General features: G+C 36.6%; 1 protein-coding gene across 5 annotated transcripts in view; it reads left to right on the top strand.

Moving 5' to 3' along the window:
- Positions 1-11962, top strand: part of PLS1 (plastin 1) — a 121423-nt gene extending 109461 nt beyond the window's left edge. For all 5 annotated transcript variants that reach the window (XM_025290641.3, XM_006078004.4, XM_044946357.2 and 2 more), the window contains 4 exons: positions 1947-2080; positions 2532-2655; positions 11132-11256; positions 11489-11962. In XM_025290641.3, the coding sequence (XP_025146426.1) occupies positions 1947-2080; positions 2532-2655; positions 11132-11256; positions 11489-11624 (519 nt within the window). In that variant the 3' untranslated portion in view covers positions 11625-11962. The remainder of the gene's footprint in view (positions 1-1946; positions 2081-2531; positions 2656-11131; positions 11257-11488) is intronic.
- The last annotated feature ends 675 nt before the right edge of the window (positions 11963-12637 follow it).

Here is a 12637-nt window from a genome sequence, read left to right as displayed (position 1 = left end):
GTGATTTTGGAGCCCAAGAAAATAAAGTCTGTTACTGTTTCCATTATTTCTCTATCTATTTGCCATGAAGTGATAGGACCAGATGCCATGATCTTTTGTTTTTTGACTGTTGAGTTTTAAGTCAGCATTTTCACTCTCCTCTTTCACCTTCATCAAGAGGCTCTTTAGTTCTTGTTTACTTTCTGCCATTTAGGGTGATGTCATCTGCATATCTGAGGTTATTGATATTTCTCCCTGCAATCTTGATTCCAGCATGAGCTTCATCCAGCCCAGCATTTCACATGATGTACTCTGCATACAAGTTAAATAAGCAGGGTGACAATATACAGCCTTGATGTACTCCTTTCCCAATTTTGAACCAGTTTGTTGTTCCATGTCTGGTTCTAACTGTTGCTTCTTGACCTGCATACAGATTTCTCAGGAGGCAGGTAAGGTGATCTGGTATTCCCCTCTCTTCAAGAATTTTCCACAGTTTTTTGTGATCCTAACAGTCAAAGGATTTAGCATAGTCAATGAAGCAGAATTAGATGTTTCTCTGGAATTCTTTTGCTTTTTCGATGATCCAACAGATGTTGGCAATTTGATTTCTGGTTCCTCTGCCTTTTCTCAATCCAGCTTGTACTTCTGGAAGTTCTCAGTTCATATATTGTTGAAGTCTCACTTGAAGGATTCTGAGCATTACCTTGCTAGCTTGTGAAATGAGCACAATTGTGTGGCAGTCTGAACATTCCTTGGCATTGCCCTTCCTTGGGATTGAGCATATATATGTGCATACACATATGGGGCATATATATATGTGTGTGTATATGTATATATATATGTATACACTCATTTGTGTGTATATACATATGCACACACAAATGAGTGTGTGTTCTGAGATAAGTATAATACTAGATGACTGGAAATAATGAACTTCTGTAGAGGCTAGGATAGACAAAAACTTTTTAATTGTACTTTTATCATTGGAAAGAAGTAGTTAGATAGTTTACTTGGTGTTAATGCATCAGATTCTTACTATAGGGGACGGGGCTTCCCTGGTGGCTCAGATGGTAAAGAATCTGCCTGCAATGCAGGAGACCTGGGTTCGATCCCTGGCTTGGGAAAATCCCCTGAAGAAGGAAATGGCTATCCTCTGCTGTATTCCTGCCTGGGAAATCCAATGGACAAAGGAGCCTGGCAGGGTACAGTCCATGGGGTCATAAGAGTAAGACATGCCTTAGTGATTAAACCACTACCATGCATCCGATTCCTACTATAGACAGGACACTGTGCTGAGTCCTGCGCTAGGGGTGGGGAGAATATGATACAGGTTTGTGCATTTTATAGTTTTTTTCCTTTAAAAGGAGCTTATGTATGATTGGCAAAAGAAAGTTCATAAAATGCTAAGTAGAAGATGGTGCATAAGCATTATAAGATAACCATGATTGGAAGTTCAACAAAAGCAGCAGATGATACAGATAAGGTTAATCCTTTTTTGAAAATCATTGACTAAAAGCTTAATTTTAAAGGATGGGTGAGATCTAGATATAAAATATTAGAGATGAAGTTAGATTCTTAAACAATTTCGCTGTTCACTAATTTTAAATGTAGACAAAATAACACTGATTACCTCAACTGATGGAATACAGAAAACTAGGTTTTTAGTTTCAGATTTACCACTAATTCACTGTGTAATCTTGGACAGTCAAGACTTCTAAGAGTAAGAGAGGATCTTTAAACTTTCAGCCAGTTGTTTCCTTACCTAGTTAACCCCTTGGTGATCTGATATTTTCAGCTATAAAATGGAATAGTTATTTCCTAATTTCACTGGTTATTAGGATATAAAATTGTTATAAATTTTCACTGTCATCACAAGTATTTTTCAGATGACTGAACTAGGCTGGCCTATTCAAGAAATACATTAAAAAATTTGTCGTGATACCTAAACTTTTATTTACTATTTACAGATTGAAAACTGTAACTATGCAGTGGAACTTGGGAAGAATAAGGCCAAATTCTCCTTGGTTGGCATTGCTGGGCAGGACTTAAATGAAGGAAATTCAACACTTACTCTGGCATTGGTGTGGCAGCTGATGAGAAGGTAAAGACTGACTTGTTTGTGGCATCACTATCAGTTTCCTTCAACAAGTCATTTGAAGTAAAATTTTAGCTACTTTTGTAGAATAGCAAACACAGAAGAAATATACAATGCAAAATATAGTTAATGATTTGTTGACAATAAATTTTTTATAAGTTTACTTTGTTTTGAAAGTGACTCAATCTCTAGAAACACAATTATTCTTATTTAATGCCTCTGAAAAACTGCTTAGTAAAGAGTTGTTTTAATTTTTTAATATACTAGATAGTATTTTTTGTTTCTGATTACTGAACTCTGTGACTTCGGAATCGACTAAGTGCAAATACGAGAGTAAAATTAGAAATATTTATTAGAATTGAAATATTTCTTAAATATTCATCTAAATATTGATATAAATGATGTAAGAGTAAATTTCACCACTTTCAGCCTTAAATATGTATCTTTTCTGTTACAGGTACACACTGAATGTGTTATCGGATCTTGGAGAGGGTGAAAAAGTAAATGATGCAATTATCATTGAATGGGTCAATCAGACTCTTAAAAGTGCAAACAAAAATACTTTCATTTCCAGCTTTAAGGTAATCAAAAGCTATTTTAAAATTTGGGAGGGGTAAGAAATTACGTTTAGGAAAGAATTTTTATTGGGGAATACACTGACTTAGGTTTTGTTAAAACACCCAGTTGATGAGCTTAGGCATACTGATTATTTGGGATGTGTAAACCAGAAATATTTAATTTGAATTCATATATTTTGACTGGTTATCCTATTGAATATAAATGCAGGTTAATATTATGGGACTCTAGTCATATAATGTTCAAAAAGAAATTGAGCCAAAAATCCAATTGTCAAAGGAAAGAGAAAGATAAATAGCTATTGTTTATATAGGACTATAATGTTTTGTGCTCCTTAGCAGCAGTCTCAGAATTGTATTGACATCATTTCCAAGGCATAACAGAGCCAGCCAAACCGATTCAAGTGGGAATTGAGAAAACTGGTAGGAAAAAAAAAAAAATCAAATCTTGTCATCTGGCTTCATAATGGCACTTACCACTCACTTCCGAGCATTTGTGGATGATTCGTAAAGCACTCAGAATGTAGCCTGCACATACATACTGACTAATCTTCATGCATTTCCATTGTGTTTTGCTTTTGCATGTAAGCTGACAGTAGCTGCAAATAAGCATGTCTGCTTGTTCACGTCCATTCAGTGAGCCTTGTGTTTGTGATTTTATTATATGCGAAAATTTAGCCTTCAATTTGTATTTATTTCAGTGACTTAAGAGTGCAAACAGATGAAACCCTAAGCTTGCCCCAAAGTTATCTACTCATTTTTATTTTCTCCTTTGTCTTTGCTATATGTGTTTGACAATATGGTAGAGCAGAAGAAATGTCAGAAATTGATAAATTTAATCTTCTTTTCTTTACCAAAAACTGAGCTGGATGTTGGCAGAGATGTCACAAAGTCCTAGTTCAACAGTGTTTCTTTCTTTTTCATCTTGTAAGGAACTAATTACATTGAGTTTTTATTGTTGCTGATATAAAAAGAAAAGAATTTTTAGGCCATGACTTGTCTTTATATAAAACACAACTTAAAATGTAAGGCAGGAAGGGGGATATATAAAACTCTAATTGACAGATACTCTTTAAAATTGTTATACTGAAATTAAATTCATTTGTACATTAATTTGTGAAAAATAATAAGCATATAGATCATTAAATATAATAGATAATATCTAGAAGCAAATTAATAAAACATTTTTGAGGTCTTAGCTATTAAGTAACATTTTTAGGTAAAGAAAGGATGTAAGAAATTATTTCAGCTCTCAGAGTATTTGCCATTTATTTGAGAGATAAGATTGGTATAACTGAGAAAGTAATACTACTACAGGGTAAACGTTAAAATCCAAAGATTTAATACAACTAATATTATGGGAAATTTTAACTAATTTCCAAATGAATGGTCAGTTGAAGGGTAGATGGAGAAAGTTGGATTTTATTTGAGCATCAGAGATACAGGCAGGATTTGAATGCATGAAAAACAAGGCTTCCCAGGTGGTGCAGTGGTGAAGAATCTGCCTGCAAAGAGTTGGATGTGACCTAGCACACAGGCACCAAAGAACAAAAGGGTAATAATAAGCTAGAAGGGGGTCCACCTTGAATAAAGATAAGTCTGAGAAGTTTAGAAGTAGTTTGGATAGACAGAATGGTTCCTAAGGGATGTGGTGCAAGATATAGGCTGGGCCAAGACTATGGAGGTGTTGCAGGAAGGGGGACTCCTTCTAGATAGAGCCCGAGAATGGGCTCTTGTCTAACACTTGTAAATGAATTGTCTGAGGAGACACATGTGCTGACAAAGCAAGAGATTTTATTGGGAAGGAGCGCCTGGGCGGAGAGTGTCAGGGTAAGGGAAACCAGGAGGACTGCTCTGCCACGTGGCTCTTAGTCTCAGGTTTTATGGTAATTGGGTTCGTTTCTGGATTGTCTTTGGCCAATCATTCTGACTTAGGGTCTTTCCTGGTGGTGCACACATCACTCAGGCAAGATGGATTCCAGAGAGGAAGATTCTGGGAGGTTGGTAGGACACGTGCCATCTCCTTTTGACCTTTCCCAAATGATTCCGGTTGGTGGTGGCTTGTTAGTTCCATGTTCATTACCAGGACCTCCTGTCATAAAATAACTCATGCAAGTGGCTATTGTGGTGCCTGGCCACGGTGGGCAGTTTCAGTCAGTGTTTCCCCTAATAGAGAAATCTGGCTTTAAAGAGGATATTGATAAGGCAAGTAACGTAAGCAAAGTATTAGAAATACTGTTGTGAAGGTAGGGAGTATGATAGGAGGAAGAGTCGTGTTAAGTGCAAGGAAGCTATTGAGGCAGAACTCAAGGTAATACAGATCCTGGGTAGGGGTGGGAAATGGGCACTGGGATCTGTAAGAATGGATGTGTGTCTGTGTGTGTGTTAATCAGTTGTGTCCAACTTTTTGTGACCCCCATGGACTGTAGCCCACCAGGCTCCTCTGTCCATGGAATTCTCCAGACAAGAATACTGGAGTGAGTAGCCATTCCCTTCTCCAGGGGATCTTCCCAAACTAGGGATCTAATCACCGTCTCCTGCACTGCAGGCAGATTCTTTTCTATCTAAGCCACCAGGGAAGCCCAAGAATGGATAGTTACTTGCAAAAAAACAGGTAGGATTTGGCTTCTTAACTTAGGGATGCACAGGAAGGAGAGGAGTTATTTAAATGGACAAGTTATTTAACTTATCTAATACTCTTTTGCTTATAAAGTTGAGAGAATTAAAAGAAACAATGTGTTAGTATAATGACACATAGGAATCAGTCAATGGTAATTATGATTATTGTTATTGGCTGACATACCACCTCCTTATCTTCTTGGTGGGGAAAAAAAAAACCTGGATGTTTGGGGCCTGGATAATAAAAAGTGGGGTGTCTGAGGTACAGCTGCTTTCTAAACAGGCAGTGAATTTAACAATCTTTTTTCAACTTATTGAATTTGAGGTAATTTTCAGGAAATGAGTTGGATTAAAAGAGATATTAAAACTAGAATTACAACTTGGTGATCAGTTGAACAGAAGAGATAGTTGAAAAATGGGGGCTTCCCTGATGGATCAGAGGGTAAAGAATCCACCTGCAATGAAGGAGGCACAGGAGACCCGGATTCAATTCCTGGGTTGGGAAGATTCCCTGGAGGAGGAAATGGCAACCCACTCTAGTATTCGTGCCTGAAAAATCCTATGGATAGAGGAGCCCCAGGCTACAGTCTAAAGGGTGACAAAGAGTCGGACATGACTGAGTGGCTAACACATACACACAGACACACACACACACACACACAAACCGTTTAAGGGAGACGGCTTAAGAGAAAAGCGAACTTGAGACTATGGGTTTACTAGAACTGAGGTGGAAAAAACATATTGCAAAAGTGCTTGGCATTTATATATGTTTGAGAATAAAGCCTTTAGACAGAATATAAATAATTAAGAAATATAGCAGTGAATGCTAAAAAATATCTGGGCTAGGGAGGTTTCTTCCAGTTTGGTATGTTATATTTGAAAGCTATAATAAGTGGTACTAGTAAGAACCTGTTAATCAAGGCAGTGCTGTACCCAGAAATTTTAGAAAAGACAAATTTACCCCTTCTAGTAGCAATGTTATTTTTCCTCACCAAGAAGATAAGGAGGTGGTATGTCAGCCAATAATGATAATCATAATTACCATTGACTGATTCCTATGTGTCACTATACTAACACATTATTGTTTCTTTTAATTCTCTCAACTCTATAAGCAAAAAGTTTTAGAAAAGTTAAATAACTTGTCCACTGTCATTGAATGTTAAGCACAATAGCTGGATTTCACATCCAGATCTAACTGCAGGTTTAAAGCTAAGCTATGGTGTTGTTCATCCCTGGGTTTGACATAGGCTTAGCTACTTATTAGCTGTGTGACATACTGCTCATTAATTCTGTAAATATTCAAAGCTTCTTGAGTTCAGTCGCTCAGTCGTGTCTGACTCTTTGTGACCCCATGAACTGCAGCACGCCAGGCCTCCCTGTCCATCACCAGCTCCTGGAGTTCACCCAAACTCTTGTCCATCGAGTCGGTGATGCCATCCACCCATCTCATCCTCTGTCGTCCCCTTCTCCTCCTGCCCTCAGTCCCTCCCAGCATCAGAGTCTTTTCCACTGAGTCAACTCTTTGCAAGAAGTGGCTAAAGTATTGGAGTTTCAGCTTTAGCATCATTCCTTCCAAAGAACACCCAGGACTGATCTCTTTTAGAATGGACTGATGGGCTCTCCTTGAAGTCCGAGGGACTCTCAAGAGTCTTCTCCAACACCCCAGTTCAAAAGCATCAATTCTTGTGTATCAAATTAAGAAATGTGTATCAAATTAACAAATTAATAATTTTCACTATCTTGAAAATCAAGCCAAACTCTAGACAAGTTGTCTATAAGATTCTGGCATTCTTTTTGCTTAAGTAATTTCTATGTGATTAACTTAAAGAAAGTGAAAGAAAAATGATGAAAATGTATTTATATACTAAACTAAGGGAGATACGCAGATAACACCACCCTTATGGCAGAAAGTGAAGAGGAACTAAAAAGCCTCTTGATGAAAGTGAAAGAGGAGAGTTAAAAAAGTTGGCTTAAAGCTCAACATTCAGAAAACGAAGATCATGGCATCCGGTCCCATCACTTCATGGGAAATAGATGGGGAAACAGTGGAAACAGTGTCAGACTTTATTTTTTTGGGCTTCAAAATCACTGCAGATGGTGATTGCAGCCATGAAATTAAAAGACACTTACTCCTTGGAAGGAAAGTTATGACCAACCTAGACAGCATATTCAAAAGCAGACATTACTTTGCCAACAAAGGTCCGTCTAGTCAAGGCTATGGTTTTTTCCAGTGGTCATGTATGGATGTGAAAGTTGGACTGTGAAGAAGGCTGAGCGCCGAAGAATTGATGCTTTTGAACTGTGGTGTTGGAGAAGACTCTTGCGAGTCTCTTGGACTGCAAGGAGATCCAACCAGTCTATTCTAAAGGAGATCAGTCCTGGGTGTTCTTTGGAAGGAATGATGCTAAAGCTGAAACTCCAGTACTTTGGCCACCTCATGCGAAGAGTTGACTCATTGGAAAAGACTCTGATGCTGGGAGGGATTGGGGGCAAGAGGAGAAGGGGACGACAGAGGATGAGATGGCTGGATGGCATCACTGACTCAATGGACATGAGTCTGAGTAAACTCCAGGAGTTGGTGAAGGACAGGAGGCCTGGCGTGCTGCGATTCATGGGGTCGCAAAGAGTCGGACATGACTGAATGACTAAACTGACTGAACTGAACTGAAGGGTTTTACCATAACCCCTGCTCCTTTTTCAGTAAAATGTCTTTCACTGATCATATGCAAATCAGAGGAGTTGGAGGATAGGTCTGTTGGTTTTTTCTGGAAACAGGAAGATAAGGAATCCAATATAATCTTTAGAAACTTAAATTTTTCATTCAACTTAGTAAGTTTTTCACAAGATGAATCATAAGGAAATAGGTGAGAAAATCCTTGTTTCCTAAATTTAAGTTAAGAAATATCTAAAATACCACAAAACGGTATAAAGTTTCAGCTATAAGATGAATTGAGGGGAGGAGGGGAAGGGGGAGACAGAGGATGAGATGGTTGGATGGCATCTCAATGGACATTATTTTGAGCAACCTCCAGGATAGGCCTGGCATGCTGCAGTCCATGGGGGTCTCAAAAAGTTGGACACAACTGAGCAACTGAATAACAATAAAAAGATGAATAAGGTCCAAAGATCTAATGTATAACATGGTAACTATAGTTAACACTATTTTAATGTAACTGAGATTGCCTGAGAGAGTAGAACTTAAATGTTTTCACACACACAATATATATACAGAAGTGAGTGACAAATGTATTAACTAGATGGGAGGAATGTTTTCACAATGTGTACGTATACCAAATAATCAAGATGTACATTTTAAGTATCTTAGAATTTTGTCAATTTTAACTCAATAAAGCTGAAAAAAGAACAATTTTCCCCAAACTTAAAAAACTCTCATAAGTATGTAAATAAATAATCAAAATATAACAAAATTAAGCCACATGTCTGTTTTTGAACTACCATAGAAATATTATATGAAAGTAAGCACATAGAAAATTTTAGTTTATTATAGAATGACATGTATGTTAAGCTTTTAGAAAGTGTAATGTGTAATTAGATTCTTGTAGAAAGCTTATTAAAAATGTAGATTCCTAGCCCCATCCACAAATAACCTCTCGTTACTCTAAGTGCAGGGATTAATTTGTATTTTTAATAAGCATCTTAGGCGACTTTCATGTAGGTGGGTCTGCAGACTGTACATTAAGAAAACATGTGTGAGATTTTTTTGGAAATAGAAAAGATGCCCCTAAAACAGAATCTGGATTACTAGCATCAAAAAGGACCCTAAAGTGTGTGTTAGTCACTCAGTCGTGTCTGACTCTTTGTGACCCATGGACTATAGCCCACCAGACTCTTCTATCTTCTTCACTCCAAAAAACCTATTTTGTAAAATGAATATTCTAGAAAATGAAGAATATAATTTTTTTTAAATAAATGTAGCAGTTCATAGATCCCAGCCCTCAAAAAGAACTCTGCATTCTTTACATAGCTTCAAATTGTTTTATCAGTTATTAAGAACCACATTTGGCTAGGAACTGTACTAGATGTTTTCATTTAATATTCCCAAGAATCCTGTGACATTTCCATTGTAGTGATTAGGAAAACAGTGCTTTTGGCTTCAAGTAAGAAGGCAATGGCACCCCACTCCAGTACTCTTGCCTGGAAAATTCCATGGATCAAGGAGCCTGGTAGGCTGCAGTCCATGGGGTCGCTAAGAGTCGGGCACGACTGAGCGACTTCACTTTCACTTTTCACTTTCATGCATTGGAGAAGGAAATGGCAACCCACTCCGGTGTTCTTGCCTGGAGAATCCCAGGGACGGGGGAGCCTGGTGGGCTGCCATCTATGAGGTCGCACAGAGTCGGACACGACTGAAGCGACTTAGCAGCAGTAGCAGCAGCAAGAGATACTCAATTTAAGGTGAGTTAAACCAAAAGGAAAGGTACAGAAAAATAGCAGAGATCCAGAAGTAGGGCAGACATCAGGATTGGCTGCGCCAGTAATTGAACAATGTCCTTCAGGTCTTTATCATCTCTGCTTTGCCATCCAAAGGGCCAGCTTCCTTCTAAAGCTGGTTTTCCTCTTATCTTCGGATAGTTGCTTGTTGTGACAAATGTTTCATCCTCTCATTTAAATTCAGGAAGGGGTGTTGCTAGCTTTCCATAGCTCTTCTTGAATATAAAAATTAAGCCCAGATAAATCACTATAGCAATCAGATGGGATTCCTCTCATTAACTTTGACTATTTTTTCCAACCTTTTTCATTCTTGTCTGCCTAATGAGTCTTTTAGACATTTTCTTCCTAAATTTCCACCCCCACCAAAATTTTAATGCCATAGATATTAATGTATCTGTTATTTACAGTATGCTCTATACATAAAAAGAATAAGTTTACTACCTCACCCACAGAATAAATGGTCTACGCTAATTCAGGGTCACCCTTGGAGCTGTGGTGGGGTTAGTTTTCCTTGAAGCACACATCCATGTGTGGGAGGCATGCATTCAGAGTAAAAATGTGGGTTCTGTCAGGATGGAGAAAGTAGTGAGGAATGAGTAGACTCTGGTGCAAGCAACAGGTGCCACTATTCATGCTGAGACAGAACAAATAATTTGTTCAAGTACTGGTAAATGGTAAACTCAATTCAGACCATGATTTCTGACTTCAATAGCAAAGTTCTATCCATTAGAATTTCGTTGTCCATTTTTAGTTGCTTTGGGGGTAACATCAAAAGTGAAGAATCTTGGGCATTAGAGTTGGACAGCTCTGTGTTCAAATACTGGTTCTGTATGGACTGGTTGTGGAATAGGTCTTTTGAGCTCTCTGACCTCATGTTCTTCATCTTTAAAAGAGAGATTCTAATTTCTTTATTACCAGACTGTTAGGATTAAACAAAAACATGTAAAGCCACAAGAATAATGCCTTTGTAAATATTAGTTCCTTTTCTTATTATTTTTTCTTTCTGAAAAATATTAACTGAAGTCTTAGGAATCCATGGTCTAAGATAAAGAATACTACTAGAATTTGCAAAACTGTTCATTTAAATTTCATCTATTCCCTTTTGAAAGTTGTTTGTTTTTTATAGAATGAATACTGTAGTTAGCATACTTCAGGAACTGTCATAGCCCCAAACCTTATTACAGGTATGGTGACCATTCTCTATGCTGTAAGCTCTGCAAGGATAAAAGGAAAAGCATATTTTAAATGGTTTGTGATATGTGTTAGTTGCAGAATAGTTAATTCTGCATGTTAAGTAATTCTGAATGTTAAGTATAATGAAAATTTTTGAATTGCTTTTACTTATATGGTTATGACCTTCCAGTCTAACATGCACCAAACATGTTTATGCATGTTCATCTTTATTTTCTAGGACAAATCTATTAGCACTAGCTTACCTGTCTTAGATTTAATAGATGCCATTGCACCAAATGCAGTTCGTCAAGAAATGATTAAGAGAGAAGACCTTTCTGATGAGGACAAGCTGAACAATGCTAAGTAAGCCTTATGGTTTATATTAGAACATAGTGGCTCTTTCATTCTTAATCCTTATATGTGAAGTATTATGTCCTAAAAATTGACGTTTTAAAATATAACTTATATGGGGAATATGATTTAAAGACTCAGAAACAACGTTATTGTAAAGTTAATTGTGTCAAAATATTTCATTCTTTTGTTAACATACATTAAGTGAAAACAAATACCAAGATATTTTTCTTGTCTTTTCAAGATACGCCATTTCTGTTGCTCGAAAGATCGGTGCCCGGATATATGCCTTACCCGATGACCTTGTGGAAGTGAAACCAAAGATGGTTATGACAGTGTTTGCATGCTTAATGGGAAAAGGACTGAACAAAATAAAATAATGAAGCATTTAATATGATTTTCTGCCACATTAAACACATTGAATGTCTCCCAGTTTACAGAATTCTGAAATGTAGTAGGTATAAAACCAGAGATTATTTGTATGCTCAAAATAGTTGTAGAAATCATTAATGATTTTAATAGCCTGTTCATACTAGTTAGGATTTGTTGGTCTTTTTGGATAACACAATTAAATTTACCAGTTGATACCGATAATAGAATATGTTTATTTTCAAGATGATACTTTATGATTATTTTCATTTCCTTGAAGTCTCCTTAAAACAAGACTAATTCATTCTTTTTCATGGTTCGAAATGATCAATACAAAAATTTTCTGCAAGCCCTGATGTGAAATATGTTTTGATTTTGTGTGTGTGTTGATTTTGATTATAAATGTATTCAGAATCAAAATCCAGTTTAATCCTTTTATTTTTTTCCTCCAACTATGTAAAGTGGTCCAAAACTTTAACTTTTCTGTAAATTTCTATATTGTCTAAAATTTTTAAGTGACAAATATTGTTAACACTAAACTTTTTTTATATAAGGACTAACTCATGAATAAACTTCAAAGTTCATTCTCTTATATAAGTATTAATAGCAGGAGATTTTTACTTAACACTTGATTTTAACTACATGATACTTTATATATACTGCATGACATGCAGATATATATATATACATATAGGTAAGATGTTATTAGAGAAATATGTGTGTGTACGTATATATATTTTGCACCTGAATTACCCAGGTTTTCTTAACTTGTATGTATACAGACAGCCCTCCATATCTGATGCATGCATATCAGATGGTCCCACATCCGTAGATTCCCACAACTGCAGATCAAAGATATTTGAAGAAAAAAAAAAAAAAAAGAATTCCAGGAAGTTAGGAAAAGCAAAAGTTAAATTTGCCAAGTGCCAGCAATAATTTCCATAGCATTTACATTGTATTTACAACTATTTACACAGTATTTACATTGTATATTAGGTATAAGTAATCTAGAGATGATTTAAAG

The sequence above is a fragment of the Bubalus bubalis genome, chromosome 1 (assembly GCF_019923935.1).
Source record: "Bubalus bubalis isolate 160015118507 breed Murrah chromosome 1, NDDB_SH_1, whole genome shotgun sequence".
Taxonomy (NCBI): Eukaryota; Metazoa; Chordata; class Mammalia; order Artiodactyla; family Bovidae; genus Bubalus; species Bubalus bubalis.
Note: the sequence above shows the minus strand (reverse complement) of the source record. Positions and strands in the feature narration are given on the sequence as shown.